The sequence below is a fragment of the Bubalus bubalis genome, chromosome 6 (genome assembly GCF_019923935.1).
Source record: "Bubalus bubalis isolate 160015118507 breed Murrah chromosome 6, NDDB_SH_1, whole genome shotgun sequence".
Lineage (NCBI taxonomy): Eukaryota > Metazoa > Chordata > Mammalia > Artiodactyla > Bovidae > Bubalus > Bubalus bubalis.
In genome coordinates this window covers 7884260-7904129 of record NC_059162.1, presented here as the reverse complement: position 1 = coordinate 7904129, position 19870 = coordinate 7884260, and the positions used below count along the sequence as shown (strand labels likewise).

Here is a 19870-nt window from a genome sequence, read left to right as displayed (position 1 = left end):
AGAGTTAATCACAGTCTGTAGTTTCCTCCTGAAATGTTGGAGGGAAAAACACCTGACCAGACCCTCCATAGGAAAAGTCTCTATGTGTGTGATTTTTTTTCATTTATTTCCTTTTTCTATGTTTTCTACACTTTCTATAAGTAGCATGTATCATTATAAATAACATTTGAAAGCACAATGTTCTGTGCACCTTATGTTACTATTATGAAGTAATAAAACCCTGTTCATTTCTACATCATTTCTACCAGCAAAATAGAATTTTATAGGCCTTCTTTTTGCTCACAATGATAATGGCAGGTTCTAATCTGAAAGATGCACCTTCATAAGTCTCAGAAAGAGATGAAAGAGATATCCCCTCTCTCCTGAATGAACACAAGGGGCATTATCCTTCTGCATGATGAAGCTGGCTCAAAGAACCTAGTCTGATTTGTTGTTAAACCGAAGACTTTGATGAGAATATCAAAAGATCTAAAATGCATAATTCGATTTGGTTATCTTATTTCATAATGTGTTGCTGCTGCTGCTGCTAAGTCGCTTCAGTCATGTCCGACTCTGTGCGACCCCATAGACGGCAGCCCACCAGGCTCCCCCATCCCGGGGATTCTCCAGGCAAGAACACTGGCGTGGGTTGCCATTTCCTTCTCCAATGCAAGAAAGTGAAAAGTGAAAATGAAGTCGCTCAGTCGCGTCCGACTCCTAGCGACCCCATGGACTACAGCCTACCAGGCTCCTCCATCCATGGGATTTTCCAGGGAAGAGTACTGGAGTGGGGTGCCATCGCCTTCTCGCATAATGTGTTACTTGAGCAATAATGTAATTGACACCTTTGTATTCCTGTACAGAGTAAATACCTGTAAAATTGCTCTGTCGAATAAGAAGCAGTTACTGACACTTTCACTTTCTCAGGCGTGTGTATGGGGGAAAGAAGCCTGTGGTCTGCTAGATAGTCTCCTTCAACAAAGACACTAAGAGATTTATTTCAATTAATTAATAAATTACGTTAAAAAACCCATGTGGGCCTGAAAGCTGAAGGCTGTTCTATGTGCTGACAGACCCAAACACAGCAACAAAGGAAAGGGAGATAGACCATCATTCTGGGCCTGAGCAAGAGCCTGCTTGTCTCTGTGTTGTACTTCTTGCAGCTCAGAATAACTGTTTTGCTGAACTAAGCTGCAAAGCCAACACAAAGAGAGTAAGAAAAAATATACACAAATATATTGTTTATTTTAATCCTCTGTGGTCCAAGTACTTCAGGCAGATTCAATTTCTCAAGAAAGGGCCCAGGGCACTATCCTCTATGAAATATTCATTCTTTCATTTGCTGCCAGCAATCAAGTTAAAGGAATAGCTCTGAGCACTATCTTCCCAGAATATGTGAGTTTTCTCTATGAAAATGAGGTTCACCTGGCAGCAGAGTGTGTTTCCTCATACTTCTAGTCTCCCAGAGGTAAGGAATTGGCTTTATTTGGAAACGGGGAACTGTCCCCTGGAAGAGAAACAATAGGGTCGTTGGTGTCGTGCATTGGAGAGCTCAAAGCATCCTTGTAAATGCTCTCTGGATGTGCGCTCTAAAACCCCAACTGTAGGTGTGACAGGCGTCCAAAAGACAGACGTGTCAGCTCATATCTGGCATGCCTGGAGGCTTCTAGCTTCTACCTGAGCAATATGAAACTGGACCTGAGTGTAGTCTCTCTTTTTTTCCTTCCTCCCTCCTTGTCTCTCTCATCACCACCCCCACTTCCTTTGTTCCCTCTCTCTCTTTGAAGAAATATAAAAACAAGCCAGTCAAGAAGTGAGGAATAACTTGTGTACTGCAATACATTTTCAAGTCTTAGGAATAAGATAGATGGCATCACTATGGGTTCTATAGGTTTGCAAAGTCACATGAGCACTCAATAGCCACAGTGTAGCTATAGACAGACATCTCGACTAATGCAAGATTGAATTTATATTTGAAAACCAGTTAATGTAATTCACTGTATTAATAGAGCCAAAAATATGATTATCTCAGTAGAGGCAGAAAAACCACTTGATAGAATTCAACACCCATTAGTTATTTTTAAAAAATAGTAAGTAGGAACAGGTGGGCTTCCCAGGTGGCTCAGTGGTAAAGAATTTGCCTGTCAATGCAGTAGCTGCAGGAAATGTGGGTTTGATCCCTGGGTGAGGGAAGATCCCCTGGAGGAGGAAATGGAAACCCATTCCAGTATTCTTGCTGGGATATTCCCATGGACAGAGGAGCCTGGAAGGCTACAGTCCTTCACGACTGAATGGCGAAGCACGCACAAGAAGGGGCAGAGGAAAACTCTCTCAACCTGATGAAGGGCAATATAAAGAACCCACAGTCAAATTCATTAATAGAGAAAGCCTGCATGCTTTCTCCCCAAGGTCAGAAGCAAGCTGAAGAGTCTGCTCGTACCGCTCTTGTAGCATAGTGCTGCAAGTCCTAGCTAGTGAAATAAGGCGATAAAGGAAACAATTTAAATGTACAGATGAAAATGAAGAAATAAAATTTTTTGTATTTGAAAATGACTGGATGGTTTGTATAAAAAAAATCCCAGGGAATTTATATTTCAAAACTCCTATAGCTAATGAGTGACTCTAACAAGTTTACAAATTCAATATACAAAACTGTCCATATTTCTATATACTAACTGAACCATCAGAACTTTATTTTTTAAAGTATCACTTACAATAGCATGAAGAATATGACATATTTAGGGATACATTTGACAAAAGATGTGCAAGACACGTATACTGAAAACTGCTAAGGGAAATTCAAGAAGACTTAAACAGAGAGCACATGTATTCATAGATCAAAGACGTGGAATTGTTAAGATGTCAATTCTCTCCAAACTGATCTATGGAATCAAAGTCCCAGCAGGCTTTTTTGAAAAAACGTTGACATGCTGTTTCTAAATTTATATGGAAGTGTAACAATATTTGCATGGAAATGCAAAATCTATGCGGAAGAGCTTTTGAAATTTTGAAAATGGAGAACAAAGTTAAAGAGAGTGCAGACATATCATCATAAACATATGGCTGATTTATTTTTGATAAAGATGCCAAAGCAATTCAATGAGGAAAGTATAATCTTTTCAACAAATGGTGCTGGAACAATTGATAACCAATGTGAAAATTAAACCTTTGTCCTTAACTCACACTATATATAAAAATGTACTTAAAATGGATCCTAAAAGCAAACTTATGGTTACCAAAAGAGAATGTAGGGGTAGGGAGGAATAAGTCAGGAGCATGGGATTAACATACACAGACTACTATATATAAGCTGGGCTTCCTAGGTGGTGCTAGTGGTAAAGAACCCTCCTGCCAATGCAGGAGACACAGGAGATGTGGGTTTGATCCCTGAGTTGGGAAGATCCCCTGGAGGAGAGCATGACAACCCACTCCAGTGCCTGGAGAATCCCATGGACAGAGGAGACTGGTGGGCTATGGTCCATAGGGTCGCAAAGTTACACGTGACTGAAGTGACTTAGCGAGAATGCATATATAAGATAGATAACCAACAAAGACCTACTGTATAGCACAGGAAACTCAATATTCTGTGATAACCTATGTGAGAAAAGAATGTGAAAAAGAACAGATATATGTATATGTAAACTGAATCATTTTGCTATACACCTGAAACCAACACCACATTGTAAATCAACTATAATCCAATACAATTTTTAAAAACATTTAAAAATGGATCTTATATCTAAATGTAAGATCTAAGCCTATAAAGCTTCTAGAAGAAAACAACAAAAAATCTTAATGACCTTAGATTTGGCAGAGATTTATTAAGTGGGATTAAAAAGCAATATATAAAAGAAAAAAAACTTAGAATAAACTGGTAAATTGGACTTCATAAAAATTTTAAATGTTTGCTTTTCAAAAGACAATGAGAAAAAAAAAGGCAGTGAGTGGTGATCATTTTGTGGTGTGTAGAAATACTGAACCACTGTGGTGCACCTGGAGCTACCACAGTCTCGAGGTCGATTATACTTCAGTAATAAAAATAAGAAAAGAAAAGAAGCACCAGACCTCACACACAGACAGACAAAAACCCGACAAATACATACATGCAAATTCATTTGGATGATACCCCTCCAAAAGAGACAATGATAAGAAAATAAAATGATGAGTCAGATTGGGAGAAAGCATTTCTAAAACATATCACCCCGTAAGGGACATATATCTAGAATTTTTAAAAGCCGAAACTTTTACCACTCAATAATAAGAAAATAAACAACCTAACTTTAAAATAGGAGCAAAACATTTGAATTAATACTTCATTAGGGCCCCAGGGGGATGAGGCACACCGTTATGGCAGACTCTGACATCATATTCAGCGCCTGGATTCTCGAAAAGTATTTCTTCATGTGCGACACAAGGTTCTTTGCTTCAGCTCTGAGCGGTGGGGGCAGAGGACGGAGAAAAGGGCAATAGAAATGCTTTCAGGATGGAGGCCACTGTGTTCTTGCCTCAGCCTCGGGTCAGTCCGAGACATCTGACCCCAAGGGCCTGCCCAGCCTCTGACTGCCTGAGGCAAAGAGGGTCCTTGGCCTGTGCCACCTTTAAAACGTGACACCGCCAGCTTGTTCAGGGTCCTGTTGCTGCACAGAGATGTGGGCCGTGCTGTTTTCCCCTCCAGGACGGAGCTGGGTTGGAGAGTCTGCCTGCCAGCAGCCCAGGGAACACTCTGCTGGGCAGGAGTTGCTCCTTCTGTTCCTCCAGCAACCCCAGAACATAAGACTGCCTGCCTGCACCTTATTTTTAACTAAATGCGACTGAAAGCAGAAGAAAACCAGTCAGATTGGCAAGGCAGCAAGCACATTAAATGTAAATCATAAACTCAGAAACCCAAACAGGTGGGCAGTGGAAGTCGCACTGTTGGCTCTGGAGCCTGGTTTAGATTTGTCCCTGTTACCTAATTTACACTTTGACTTCTACAAAAAAAAAACAACAAACTTCATTAAAGAACATATACAGTTAGTAAATAAATACACGAAAAGATGTTCCATATCATTAGTACATGGATGTTTATAGCAGCTTTATTGATAACTGCCAATCCTTGGAAACACTAAGATATCCTTCAGTAGGTGAATGGTAAATAAACTGGCATATCTAGACAATGGAATCCTATTTAGAGCTAAAAAGAAATCTGCTATCAAGTCATGAAAAGGCATGGAGGAATCTTAAAAGACACTGCTAAGTGAAAGAAGCCAGTCTGGAAGAGCTATGCAGTGCATGATTTCAACTACATGACATTCCGGAAGAGGTCAAACTATGGAAACGGTAAAAATATTAGCAGTCACCAGGTGTTGCAGAAGTGGACTGGTGAATAGGCAGAGCAGCGAGGATTTGTAGCGAAAATATCTGTATGTTACTATATTGATGGATACATTTGTCTAAAGCTGTAGAATGCACAGCACTAAGGATGCAGTCTAAGATAAACCTGGGATTTGGGGAGATTATGGTGCATCAGGCTTGTCAGTTTTAACAAACGGACCAGCAGGGGATGGCAGCAGCGAGGGAGGCCGCGCATGCGCGGGGGCGGGAGGGGTATGCGGCCTCCCTGCAGCTTACCCTTTGCTGCGAGCCTAAAACCACTGTGCACAAGAGTTTTTAAACACGAAACACACACACACACCCCTGACCTGAAGGGTTCTAGAAAAGGTATTAACAACTTTTTGTCCAAGCCCAGCACAAGGCTAATAAAGAATTCACAAAAAAAAAAAAAAAGAAGAGAAGAAAGTAAATCTCAAAACAATGCATCAATTTAATAAAAGTTCCAAGTGCGAAATGATTACAACTATAAAATAAAGGAGTGACACTTTGCTATGCACCAGAGACTGAACACAACATTGTAAACCAACTATATGTCAAATATAAATAATAAAATTTTAAAACAAAAAATAAAATAAAGGGAGTGATAAATACAAGATCAGGATTGTGGTTGATTGTCACCAGGAAAGAAGATAATGAAATCGGAAGGAACCCACACAGTGCTTCAAGGATAGTGGTAATATTCTATTTCCTCCACTGAACCAGGTACAAAAGTCTTCATTGCCTCATTATTCTTTATACTGTCATTTATCTTTTCTAATTTTTTTAATCTACTCAATTAAAAATAAAGAAAAAATAAACATCACCTGTTTGTGACAAGCCAGGAGCAGCTGGGAATTATATCAAAGGTCTAATTAGTATTGGGATGGAATGAGGATGGAGACTTGCCCCCCTGATCTGTGAAAATTCTGGGGTGATCTTTATGGTAGGACTAACTCAGTAAACTGAGATCAGCCTCCATAAGCAAGTAACAGGCCCAGTGTTCCTCTTTTCCCAGTGATTCACACCTGTTCTAAATATTTCATGGATCAGACTTCACGTGAGTGAAATTTTCCAGAGGCTTAGAAGAAATTTTAGCGTAAAGAATGTGATCGCTTCATCCCACGTCCGCAGGGGCCTTCTTACGTTCCATACTGAGAGTGGGATCCTGTGGGAGCTGATGGAAATGGTGTGTATAGATGAGGGTCTCCATCTAGGTATGACTCAGTGGTAAGGGCAGTTAAGGAGAAGTCGGGGACATGAGAATGGAAAGATTTCTGGGGTTACTGTGGAAGCTCCTTACAGACCTAACTCCGAAGGTCTGTAATTTACAGAGTGTTAGGTCTGGAAGTTCATCTAAACACATTTCATTTTCTTAATTTTCATTAGGGCTGGCCTAGACTTCTCTTCCTCTTCTGAGCCTGTGGGTTCTTTCGCGTCACATCACCTGCGAGGCTTACTGCCTCACTGCTTCTCCCCACACCCATATTCACCCCCCACTCCCACTGCATTCCCTGGGGCCACCTGCAAAAAAAATTTTGTCTCTCAGATAATGGAAAATTTATTTTAAATGCTTATTTTAGCTTGAGAAGTACCCGCTCTGTCAGGCCTCTGTTGCTAATATATCTGTTCTGACGTGTGGTTTTTGCACAGTTGAAGGGTCATGCTGACTCTCCTTCTGCCTTCAAGCAGGACTGCCTTCCCCCATTTCTGATGGCTCGTTTCATCTCTGAGTCACCAACTGAGGGCCGGGTGGGTATCATGATGGGAAGGGGAGAGTAGCGTGGTCCCTGGGAAAAGAGGCCTGGGGCCCTTCCATTGACGAGATCTCAGTCCAACATATTCAGAGGTAGGCACGTGGTTCCCATAAGGACCCCTGGAGCTGAAGACAGATGCTGTGGCCTTCATGTTGCCCTTGTTCCTGACTCTTCTCAGATTTCTCAGGCTATCAGATGCCCTCTGTCTCTAATTTCTTCAGGATCAGTGGCTTGAGCATTGGCCATGAGCCTGAGCCCTAAGCTTACAGATAGGGCCTCTGGAAATTGACTTTCTTTTTTCCTCTGCTCTTTCCCAGGAGTCCCTCTTTGCCTTTTACTCAGATTCCCAATGAGACTGAGTAGTCTTAGTTGTACTGTAGAAAAAGAGAGCTGAGGCCTGAGTCTAGAAAAATTTGTATACAAATTTGTCTGGGCTTTGGATGTTAGGAGCATGCTGCTGCTGCTGCTGCTAAGTCGCTTCAGTCGTGTCCGACTCTGTGCGACCCCATAGACGGCAGCCCACCAGGCTCCCCCGTCCCTGGGATTCTCTGTGCAAGAATGCAACCAGGGGGCTAATCTCTTATGTAATTTGGTGCCATTACCAATTGGACAGAAAGGAAGTCAAACCAGCCCATCCTGTAGGAAATCAGCCCTGAATATTCACTGGCAGGACTGATGCTGAAGCTCCAATACCTTGGCTACCTGATGTGAAGAGCCAACTCATTGGAAAAGACCCTGTTGCTGGGAAAGATGGAGGGCAGGAGGAGAAGGGGGCAGAAAAGGATGAGATGGTTAAATGGCATTGTGGACTCAATGGACATGAGTTTGAGCAAATTCCAGAAGATAGTGAAGGACAGGGAAGCCTGGTGTGCTGCAGTCTGTGGGGTCACAAAGAGTTGGACACAACTGAGTGACTGAACAACCACCACCAATCTTCTTCTCCCTTCTGTCCTGCTCCAGTTTGATTACTAGAAGCATGTAAGACTTGGAACAGGACAAGATAGGACACTTGAATTCTCACCATTGCTCTTCCTGTGACTTTCTGTGTAGCCTTCAAGCAATTTCCTGACTCCTATTCCCAGTTATTTCACTGGTGACATAAACGATTCTTGCACTGATTCTGCCTAGAGTTTGTGAGGGCTGGTGGGAGAGCAGACTTTGAAATATGCTTTCCAACATGCTTTGAAAGGTCTCTGAGCTCTGCGGGGGAATTCACGAACAACTGGGAGGGTGATCATGTCATCCACACCCCTAAGGGTGCCGATGGTGCTGGAACCAACCTGGTCAATCTGAAGGATGAAAGTCAATTGCAAAGTTGAAAATGGGCCCCAGATGCAAGGAGATCAGACAGTTAGACTTACTTCCTCTTTTCTAATTTGAGGGGTTTCGTGTTGAAGAAAATCAGTGTGTTAGAAGCTGCAGGAGACCTAAACGCAGTTACCACGAAGCTAAGCTCTGTCCTCATGGCTGGAGTCTTCTACTTTTCTCCTGCTTTGCTCTGGGCAGCCCAGATGCTACTGGGTAAGTAAAATCTTGGAATTTGTGGAAATGGAGATATGTCGGACTTTAGGGAAAAGACCCAAAGGAAAGCAGCATGGACTAACTTCAGCTCTCAGAAGCCAGGTTCAGGTGGGCTATGCCAGTGTAAGCAAGTTTCGCGTGCGGGACTGAATGGCTCTTTCTGAATGGTATTTTTTTTCATCCTAAAAGTCCCCTTGACTATGATGCCCTCTCTAGCTACAATCTCAACTCTTTCTTCCTTTTCTCAGATAAATCTTTTGAAAGAGTAGTCTGCATTTTTGCTTTCTCTATTTCCCCACTTGTCACTCACTCTCAATGACCGCAGTTTGGCTTCCTCTGGACTCAGTTTTGGCCAGAGTACAACACACTCTCTTCAGACACTTCACACTTTTAAAATCTTATCCTGCTGGACTTCTCTGCTGCATTGGGTACTGCTGATCACTTATTTTTCCTCGGCAATCTCTATTCCCCTGTCTTCTCTTTGTACTTCATTCATGTATCTCTCTTGGTCCCTTTGGTGGCTTTTCTTCTCTTTCCCTTAAAGACTGGCATTTTCTACAGTTGCCTCCTCGCTGCCTTAGCTTTTAATTTACAGTCTCCTTAGTGAACTTATTTGTCTAATTTTACCGCCACAACTGTATAATTAAGAGTTCTAAGTGATGCATCACACCCTAATCATGTTTTTGAGTTTCACAGTCAAACATCAAGCTTTGCACAAGACATAGCTACCTGTGCGTTTCAAGATATCTTAGCACAATACGACCAGAGTGGAACTCATTGATCCTCTTGGTGCCTCCCGCTCCTAATTTCATCCTTCTGGTTTTTTGACTGCACTGTGTGACTTGAGGGATCTCAGTTCCTTAACCAGGGGTTTAACCTGGGCCATGGCTGTGAAAGCCCGGGATCCTAGCCACTAGACCATTAGGGAAGTCTCCAAATTTCATTTTTCACCGTTTTATCTCAGTTAATGGTATCCATCCAGACATCTGGGTCAAAAATTCAGAGATAATGTAGATTCCTCCCTCTCCTTCATCCTCTACACATAATCAGTTATCAAGTTTGGCAAAGTCTACCTTCTAAGTTGGTCCTAGATCCGGTCTCTTTCCTGAAACATGACTAATTGTATCTACTAGGAGAATCCCAGGGACAGGGGAGCCTGGTGGGCTGCCTTCTGTGGGATCGCACAGAGTTGGACATGACTGAAGCGACTTAGCAGCAGCAGCAGCGGCAGGACAAGCCCTCATCATTTCTGTCTTGTGCTAGTCCAGCGACTTCCAACTAATCTTCATATCTCAGCCTTGTGTCCTTGAAATAAATTTGGACTCTGCAGCCAGAGTAATTTCTAAAATTCAAGTCTGCCAGCCAAAGCTCCTTATCATGGCATTCAAGGTCCACAATAACTTGGCCCTGTTTCAACCTCTTCAACCTCTTCTCTCACCGTCTGAGCCTTGCAATAAATCCCAACCTGCTTATGTTTACCCGCCAAACTCTTATTTATCTCCAAAGTTTTGTTCATACTGCTACTTCTGCCTGAAATGAATCCTGTCTCCCTGCCCCCGCCATTGCTCCCTGGTACTCTCTCGCTTACAATCTTCTGGGCATCCCTAAAGACTCAGCTTAGGTGGCATCTTTACCAGGAAATCTTCCTTGAGCCCTTCTCTCTGCTTTGATGGCTGCCTGTGCAAATTCTTTCTTTTTACTTTCTTCCTCCTCTGAAACAATCTCTTCATATGCCTGTGCCAGCCACTGAACTGAGAGTTACTTGTAGGCAGGGACAATGCCTTTTTGTTTGATTTTTAAAACTGTATCTTATTTATCTTTGAATTCTCAGCACCCACATTTCCCCTACACAATAGTTGTGTTGAATTGTTTTATTGAACATACAGAAACAGGACTGGGTGACTGGATTATGACACAGCAGTGGTATTGTGGTAAGAAGTCCAGACTCAGAATCAGATGCTCTGGTTTCAAGCCACTCTTCTTTTATTTACTAGCGCTGTATCACTTGGAAAAGCCACTTTTCATATTTCTGAACTCGGTTTTCCTATCTATAAAATGAGAATAATAATGCCTGTCACGTAGTTTATTGAGTCAAAGTGCCTGGTAGCCTAACAACATTTTATTTTACAAAAAGAAAAGAGGCTGTGTCCAGTTGAGTGAAAGTGGAGGAACTGAAAAGAGGGTAGCAGGGTGATGAAGAGGGCTGAGAGGGGATCGAAAGAAAGCACCTGCTGCTGATGTAATGAGGATTAGGAAGTAGAGACCGGCCTTGCTAAGAGAAGTTACAGGTCAAAGAAGAGTACTGGGACTTTGCAAGTGAAAGGGAGCAAAAGCAAGTGGGACAGGAAAGAACTGAGAACATGTGAACGGCCATGGGCCCAAGAGAGGGAAAGAAGCATTAAGAGGGTCAAGAAGCAGTCACAGAGATGAGAGATTTACCTAGCCTGGGTCAGCCATGGAACTAAGAGGTAGAGTGAGGAAATGTGGTGGAAAAGCTATAACACTAAGTTTCAACCCCCAAGCAAAGAAAGAATTGTTTCATAGCTACCAGTACAGACTTGGAGTAGAGGGTCAGGGGTAGAGGGAAAGACACAGGATGGGCTCTACTGTTGCCAGGGAAGGTTCAAGGGACAGAGGACATTAAGGTAAAGGAGACTGAAAAAGGAAGACCTGAAAGGAGGAGCCAGGAAGGAGGTACTAAAAGCTAGTTGGTAGATGACATATTCAAGGATGAAGAGCAAAGTGAATCTGGGAAAAAGAAAATATGGAAGAAAGCCCCCAGAAAGGTCTGAGGACTAAAGTAGATCATGTCTGGACAACAGGTAAAAAGAATACTGACTTTGGGCTCAGATGTACCTGACTTTCTTGCTGTACTCCTTACTCTTTTTTAAAATTGGGGGTAAATGAATTGGCTTTTCAAAATCTGTCCATTTATTAATAAGATTTATAAAGTGGGGGTGAAATCACATGCCTAGAAATCTTGTGAGATTAGTGAGATGAAGTGTGAATGTACCTGGCAATGCCTGACACATGGTAGACCCTCAACAAATGTTAGAATCTGATCTCCTTTCCCTCTTGTCCTGTGTCTGTCTGCTCTGGGGTCCTCTTTGTCTTTGACATCTGGTTTCCTGCACCTGCAGCTGGATGTCATGCTGGTGAGCTCACCATTCTCTCCCCACCCCCTTCCTCAAACCCACAGTCCACTCACTGACTGCACGCGGGAGCCAGTGAATCAAGTCAAATGTGTCCCTCTTAGAGAGCCACATGGGTCTCTTGGGAAAAAAAAAAAAAAGGTTTTGATGTCTTCTTGCTGCTAAGTCGCTTCAGTCGTGTCCAACTCTGTGCGACCCCATAGACGGCAGCCCACCAGGCTCCCCTGTCCCTGGGATTCTCCAGGCAAGAACACTGGAGTGGGTTGCCATTTTGATGTCTTCTTACTCTATTTTAAAATGCGTGATTCCCCAAGGAGAGGGAGGAACTGCTGTGGAGAGCCATTTCCTGTCCTCCTTCTCCAAGCTGCAGCATCATTTTCTGGTTCTTCTCCAACCATGCTCTCTGCAGCTGCCAGTTTTGAGGCACTCCAGTGCAAAGGACCAGCCAGCACCCAGGACAGCATGTGCCACCCTGAGGATGACTTGACGGAGCCAAGGGAAGTCAGCTTCCAGGTCAAGGGCTACACTTTCAGTGAACCCATCCACCTGATTGTGTCCTACGGTGAGGTCCTAGAAAGGACAGACTAGTGCTCTCCTTTCAGCCCCACAGCCCACTCAGGAAGGTACCCCCAGGAAACTGGCCATGGGAAGAGATACCATCTGCTCCATCTTCAGCCCAAGAAGCCAGGGTACCCTCTGTGCTAGACCCTAGAGAAGCTGTCCCACACTCCCAACCAGAGGGCAGATGGCCTGGCCCCTCAGAGAAAGACTAGAGGGATCTCCTGTGGGCAGGCTGAGAGAGCTCCCAAGGGGCAGTAGGTCACACTCAGCTTTTGCTTTGGCCCACAGACTGGCTGATCCTCCAAAGCCCAGCCAAGCCTATATTCGAAGGAGACCCTCTGGTTCTGCGCTGCCTGGCCTGGCAAGACTGGCCACTGACCCAGATCACCTTCTACCGAGATGGCGCAGCCCTTGGCCCCCCCGGACCTAGCAAGGAAATCTCCATCACTGTGGCGCAAAAGGCGGACAGCGGGCACTACCACTGCAGCGCTGTCCTCAGGAGCCCTGGGCCCGGGAGCCCGGAGACGGCGTCTCCTGTGGCTCTCACGGTTCACGGTAAGCGCTAGACGCGGTGTCATCATGGTGAGGCAGGCGGGGAAAGACAGAGGAACTGCGAATGTCTTTCGCTGGAGATGGCAAGATCACCGAAGGCCTAAGCAGTAGGCTGCTGGCAGATGCCCCAGGTGGCCTTCAGGAGGAGCAGCATCTTAGCATTGCCTGTCCAAGCCCTTCAGCTTGACTCCGAGCTCAACATGTTTCCTTCTGCTCTGTCCTACAGCTCTGTGCTCCCCAATGTTCACTGACTGGATGTCTGGCTTACTGTCAGATTTGCCCATCTCTAGATCTTCTCTAGTCCTGTCTATTGAAGAGTGAGACAACTCAAAAGGTTCAAATGGAACTTTCTAAGAGAAGTCCTTCTTGATCTAGAAATAGAGGAAGGAAAGTGGGACCGGGGTTCTTTGCTTGCTGGGGGCTCATCTGAATGAATGGCTGAGCTCCTCTTTCTCACCTCTCTCTCCCCCAGAACTGTTTCGAGCCCCAGTTCTCAGAGTCACACCCTCAGCTGAGCCCCAAGAGGGGAAGCCAGTGACCCTGAGCTGTCAGACAAAGCTGCCCCTGCAGAGGTCATCTGCCCGCCTCCTCTTCTCCTTCTACAAGGACGGCAGGGCAATGCGTAGCAGGGGCCCTTCTCCAGAATTCCAGATCCCCACCGTGTCAGAGGCACACTCTGGGTCCTACTGGTGTGAAGCAGCCACTGAGGACAATCAAGTTTGGAAACAGAGCCCCAAGCTGAAGATCAGGGTGCAGGGTGAGTTTGTGTGTGTGTGTGTGTGTGTGTGTGTGATGGGTGTGAAAAAGCAGGATGGAAGGGGATAAGACAATTGGGTCCGTGAGCTAGGGTTTGGTGTAAGCAGGTTAAGAAAGGACACACAGGAGGCAAGAACAATAAGCCAGAGTCCCTGGTGGTGGAAAAAAAAGCACAGAGAGGCAACTTCTCCCTCAGACCATGGTGTACACCTCACCAAACCAAGACCTGAGCCAGCAGCTACTGCCCTGTAGACTTGACACTCCCTTCATGAACTCTGGGCATTTGTAGCAACAGAGTTTCTAGAGTGAGGATGAAGTAGGCTGGAGTTTATATTCAATTCTAGGAATCTCCGTCAAGAAGGCTGCATTTGATCTGAAACATACCCATAGGAGGTATCCAGGGTAGGGAGGGCGCTCAAGTCATGTCATAAGGAAAATAATGGAAGGGATGGGAGAGGCTCATCTTGAAGAGGAAGTGACTCATGCGGCCAGCAGAGGTGTCCTCAAAACACTGAAGGCTGGCACAGGATAAGGAATTACACTAATGTCAGGTACATTAGTGTAGAAAGCCATGGCAACCCACTCTAGTATTCCTGCCTGGAGAATCCCCATGGACAGAGGAGCCTGGCGGGCCACAGTCCATGGGGTGGCAAAGAGTCAGACACGACTGAAGAGACTTAGCATGCATGCATGTACAATAAGAGATTGACCTAGGACCAGTTACCTGTTGTACAACATGCCTGTTGGAAGGAATTCAATTAAAAGAGGAGGAACTGGCTAACATCCATAGCCCTTTTAATGATAAGGCCTCCCTGTGGAAGATTTTCAAGCAGAAGAAATGCAAGTTTCTTCAGATTGGAATTTGGACCAGAGCCCTCAAATTTTTGCTGCCACTGGGCTCCAAAGCTACTTTCAGAGAATAAGAAAGATTGACCAGAAGTATGAGGGTAGGACGAGAGTCAGACTTCACTCTGTCTGTGTCTCCTGCCCCCTAATCCAGGTCCCTCCAGGGCTGCTGCACCCACTACCTTGACTCCAGCTCCTCAGAAACCAGATGCTCCAGAAACTACTTCTACAAAGCCCCCTGGGCCACTGCCTCCACTTCCCACCCCTTCTTCTAAGGATCCAGACTCCTTTTCCCCTCTGCAAGGCCCAGACCCTCATCTGTATCACCAGATGGGTGTTCTCCTCAAGCAGATACAGGATATGAGAGTTCTCCTTGGTCACCTGGTCATAGAGCTGAGGGACTTGTCTAGCCACCTGAAGCTTGAGACCACAAAGGGTCCTGCCAAACATGAATAAATAATTCACTTGCCGTATTGCTTGACTACCCCCAATAAATCCAGTTTTTTTTTTCTAGTTTTCATCTTTCTGTTCTATACTTATACATAAATGGTTTTACAGGTTGCCCCAGTGTTTTGTTAGAGAAGCAGAGATAGGTGAGTATAAATAAATTTGTACCAAGTTATACCTAGAGTTTAACTATAATTGTGTATTCTGTCTTAACATGAAGACATATCCTGCTTGATCTAGAGAGTTGCCTTCTGTGGCCCAGACCAGAATCTGGTGAATGAAAGAGAAGCAATGAGATAGATTTAATGCAGCAGTCTCAACCAAGGGCAATCTCTTTCCATCCTAGGGGACATTTGGCAATGTCTGGAGACATTTTTGGTTGTCACATGGTGGGGAGGGTGTGCTGCTGGTGTCTAGGGATGTTATTAAACATCCAGTAATACACAGAACAGCCTTCCACAACAGAGGATTATCTGGTCCAAAATGGCAATAGTGCTGAGGTTGGGGAATCTCAGCTTCACATAGGTGTTGGACTCTGAGATGAACTTTTGCCTCTCTTACTTAATTCTCTCCCACTAGCCTTAATTCAGCAAATATTAATTACATGCTGGTGTTTTCTGGCCTCTGCTACATGCCCAAATTGATGCTATGTTTTATAGGTATATTTAACCTATAAAACAGTGTTTCTGTCTATAGAGGGTTTACGATTTGAGATGGAGGGATGGTAATACGCCTACCCATTAAGCAATTAAAGCAGGTCATATACAAATTCCCCACAGGATCCTACTGAATTATCATGCTTGATCACAGAAATATGTGATAAAGCGTAACACTGCTGGGCTTCCCAGGTGGTAAAGAACTTGCCTGCCAATGCAGGAGACTTGGGTTCGATCCCTGGGTCACGAAGATCCCCTGGAGAAGGAAATGGTAACCCACTCCAGTATTCTTGCCTGGGAAATCCCATGGACTGAGGAGCCTGAAGCATTACAGTCCACGGGCTCACAAAGAGTCAAACATGACCAAGTGACTAAACAACAACAATAGCACTGCAGAACAGCAACTATTTAATTCATCTCTGAAATATTTTTCTTTAAAAATATACATAAATTGATTTTGGTACCGCAATAATACTTTTTTCTATGCTTGGACTGCTACTGTGCATTCTCAGCCGATGAGAGCTAGCCTGACATACTCTACAGTAACCTTTGCTCTGTGAGTTAGCCCTTCATTTTATGACCTCAGCCAGGGAGGACTCTACCATATTATCTTAAATCACGTTGTGTGAAGTTATTCAGTGAACGGTTTTTTTCTGCTGTTTATTCTGTGTGCAGTTTGGACCCACAGTGATTTACAACGATGTGTATTTGATTGTTCCAGAAATGCCACAAAGAAACAGAGGAATAGAATCACGTTGAATGTTAAAATTCAAGTTTTCTGGTGGTTCCTGTGTTCTGCTTAGTCGCTGACTGACTTAGTCGTGTCTGACTCTTTGCGACCCCATGGACTATAGCCCGCCAGGCTCCTCTGTCCATGGAGATTCTCCAGGCAAGAATACTGGAGTGGGTTGCCATGCCCTCCTCCCTGGTGGTTCCTAGCTCCCTCTAAAATGCCAGTTTTATGGTGATTCCTCTCATCTACAAGGGGAAAGATCAAGAAGCAAATGAAAATGGGTAAAAGTCCACAAGTATCACTATAGCATGAGGGGATGGATTAACAAGTGTATGAGCGGGAGTTGCAAGAAATGACGACCAGAAATATGTCATTTGGGAGATGACCAAAGTGGCAGCTCAGGTGCCAATGGACCACACTGAATATACCTTCAAAGGTTCTGTGTTAAAGCCATTCTACACGGAATTGATTTCAACGAGTGGTGCCACAGTCATAAATGCATCCTGCAAGCCTGTGCTAAATAAGGGAGTCATGTCCAGATAATAAAAGCTCTCAGAGAAAAAATAAGGACGAAATGGGTGTAGCTGGCTAAGTGTCTCTCTTCTGTACTCCTCATCCATGTGTCAATGTGCACCTTTATCATCACACTGCATTTTAATTTTTTTACTATCTTATTTCTAGTCACTAAAAGGTGAGCTCTTGGAGGACTTCTTGAGCTGTTTCACATTGACTCATTGGTGTCTAGTTTAATGAGGGATATTTAAACTCTCAGTGAATTGTGGATCATCGAACTGAATTGGGTGTCAGCATAATAAGGGAAGCATTGGGAAGAAGCTGGGAATTAAGCTATACCTTAAAGGATGAGTAGGACATCTAGTATCAGCAAAATGTCCAGGTTCTCCCCTAGAGGACCCAGATTAGGTCAAGAACTGGATGCCCCCGGGAGAGAAACTGCTATCATCAGGGATAAGAAAGGCAAGAACAGAAAAGAAGGCGTGAGAGGGAGAGAGCTTTTACCTGTCCTCATCTGTCTGTCCAGCCTGGGGAAATTGGAAAAAGGCTGGCAAAGAGGAACTGTTATACTAGATTGGGTTTATGGCCTGTGCATGTAGGATTCTGTAACCCAAAGAGGCCTTAATGCAGCTGCACCGGATGTTATCTCTGAAATAAACGTTAGATACCAAGCACACCTGTTGTCTTGTAAAGTTGAATGCTTTTCACTCTATAACCCAGAACTTCATGCCTGAGTATACATACTGACTAGTACCTATACATGTATACCAGAAGATATGTACAGTAGTGTTCATAATAGCCCTATTTGTAAAATCAGAACTTGGAATTCAATTCAGTTGTCCAACAGAAAAAATGGATAAGTTGTGCTATCTTCACAGAATACTATACAACAGAATAAATGAACCATAGCTACAATGCAGCAGCATAAAAGAATATTAGGAATATTAATATTCAGTGAAAAAAAAAAAACAAGTCCCAGAAGATACCATATGGTATGATGTCCTTTATACAAAGGAATATATTGTTTAGCCATTCATTCATACACATGATAAAGCTTTTTAAAAAAGCACAAAAATGGAAACACCATGGTCAGGATAGTAGTTATCTCTGAGGAGCTAATGGGAGACCACTGAGGAGGACCACACAGGTAAATATAAATTATTAATCAAAAAAATCTTCTTGGAGTAGGAATTTAGAAATAATATATGTATATTTCTCTAAATCATCTTCAGATTCCTTTATGTTATCTGCTTTTGTCTTTTCTTACAGGTAATAAGAAGCCAAGTTTATTACCTACAGTGTGAAGTAGTTCTTTATCGATCTCCAAGTAATCTCAACTTGCTAAAGACTGCCCCTGGTATACTGTTAGAATTGCTGGATTTGGTAAACCTTTTTTTGTTGAGCTTAAAGACATGACTATAGATGTTTCACACATTTTCTCAGCCAGACAAGACAGCTAATTTTTGTCAGTACTGAAGTACCTTCATTTAATGTGGTATTTATATGTACAGTACTGTGCAAACTGTTTTAAGAAAAAAAAAATTTAACATGAACTCTGCTTTAAAAAGAGAGTTCAGTGGAAGTTTATGAAGAAAATCTGTCTTCATACAGATTTGTAGTTGCATTTTAAGAGACTTTTTGTATAATTGTGGATATTCTTCTTTGATGCTACATAAGAACTCAACAAGGATAGTTTCTAAACATTGAGTTGCATTATGGAATTGAAGCCATGTCAACATGCATTTCTTCCTGGTTTTGGCTGTGGTGGGTCTGTGTTGCTGCATTAGGACTTTCTCCAGTTGCGGCAAGTAGGGGCTACTCTCTGGTTGCACTGCAGTGACTTCTCTTTGTTGCAGAGCTCCAGCTCTAGGACGTGCAGGCTTCAGGAGTTGTGGTGCATGCGCTTAGTTGCCTTGTGGCATGTGGGATTTTCCTGGACCAGGGATCGAACCCTTGTCCCCTGCCTTGGCAGATGAATTCTTAACCACTGACCACTAGGGAAGCCCTCAACAAGCATTTCTTACTCTGCTGCAATAAAATTCATTGGTTCTTTTTGTACTTTAAATAGATCTTTCATTCATGTGTTGGCAGTTGAAAATATTTGTTCACAAAGTTATAGAGATCTTTTAAATGTTGATAGCATCTCATTATATACAATATTTTAAAAATCAGATTCAGTATTAACAGAAAAGTCTTTAATTACTGGGAAACTGTCAAGCTCATGATAACAAATGCAAGTTTTTCTAAAGCTCTAATTTTCATTTGAAATCTGGAATTTCACCATTGGCAATAATTACTGTCAGATGTTTTCCTTGAAGTGACAGTCTCACTTGGTTCACTTTTAAGAAAATGTCTGAGAAATACCCAAGTCTGAATGACTACAGTTTTTCAGTCATTTTTTAATTAAAAATGAGCTGGTTCAACTCAGAACTCAGTTGTGTAAGAGCTTTCCCTGAAGACAGTCATTGTATTTCAGTATGGAACAGAAGTGCATACTTCCTATTTCAGCACACAAAATATTTTAAGAGATGTGTACTTTGAGCTCAAAATGTAACAAAGTTATTTTTTAAATGATTTCATCAAGGTTTTGTTCTGTTTTCTTACTGTGAGCGCACAACATGACCGTGAAAAATACAGTTTGGTGCCGCTGCCTTCAACTATGCTTCAGATCTAACAGTTTTATCCCCACTGCTTTGTGCCGTCTACGCAAGCGTCAACCTAATGAAACAGGCAAGGGACTCTTAGCAGGGTGTGAGGCTAGTGGTAAAGAACCCACCTGACAATGCAGGAGATGTAAGAGATGTGCATTCGATTCCTGGGTTGGGACGATCCTCTGGAGGAGGAAACGGCAACCCATTCCCGTATTCTTGCCTGGAGAATCCCATGGATAGAGGAGCCTGGTGGGCTACAGTCCATGAGGTCACAAAGAATCGGACGTGGCTGAAGTGACTCAGCACACAAACATAATTTTGACTTCGCAGATCCTCATTGGAACCCCCAGGTACCTCTAGACCAAACTGAGAATTACTGAACTAGATGAATCTTAAG

General features: G+C 43.4%; 1 protein-coding gene across 3 annotated transcripts; it reads left to right on the top strand.

Annotated features, from left to right (window-relative positions):
• The first annotated feature begins 8451 nt into the window (after window positions 1–8451).
• Window positions 8452–19618, top strand: FCRLA (Fc receptor like A). Of its 3 annotated transcripts, none has more exons than XM_025287472.3 (5): window positions 8452–8606; window positions 12168–12320; window positions 12608–12874; window positions 13344–13628; window positions 18092–19618. In XM_025287472.3, exons 1-5 carry the CDS (start codon window positions 8549–8551, stop codon window positions 18124–18126), a joined length of 798 nt encoding a protein of 265 aa, XP_025143257.1. In that variant the 5' UTR covers window positions 8452–8548; the 3' UTR covers window positions 18127–19618. The 3 variants fall into 3 exon arrangements, with proteins under 3 accessions (XP_025143257.1, XP_044800044.1, XP_044800045.1); XM_044944109.2 differs by lacking the exon at window positions 18092–19618 and adding an exon at window positions 14628–14996; XM_044944110.2 differs by lacking the exons at window positions 8452–8606; window positions 18092–19618 and adding exons at window positions 11158–11428; window positions 14628–14999.
• Window positions 19619–19870: the final 252 nt, after the last annotated feature.

Excerpts from the sequence above, each read along its gene's own strand:
- FCRLA (XM_044944110.2), top strand. The coding sequence starts at position 11,371 with ATGGAAGAAAGCCCCCAGAAAGGTCTGAGGACTAAAGTAGATCATGTC. Across the intron at positions 12,321-12,607 it reads CCACCTGATTGTGTCCTACG|ACTGGCTGATCCTCCAAAGC; the intron begins GTGAGGTCCTAG and ends TTTGGCCCACAG. Across the intron at positions 13,629-14,627 it reads GCTGAAGATCAGGGTGCAGG|GTCCCTCCAGGGCTGCTGCA; the intron begins GTGAGTTTGTGT and ends CCCCTAATCCAG.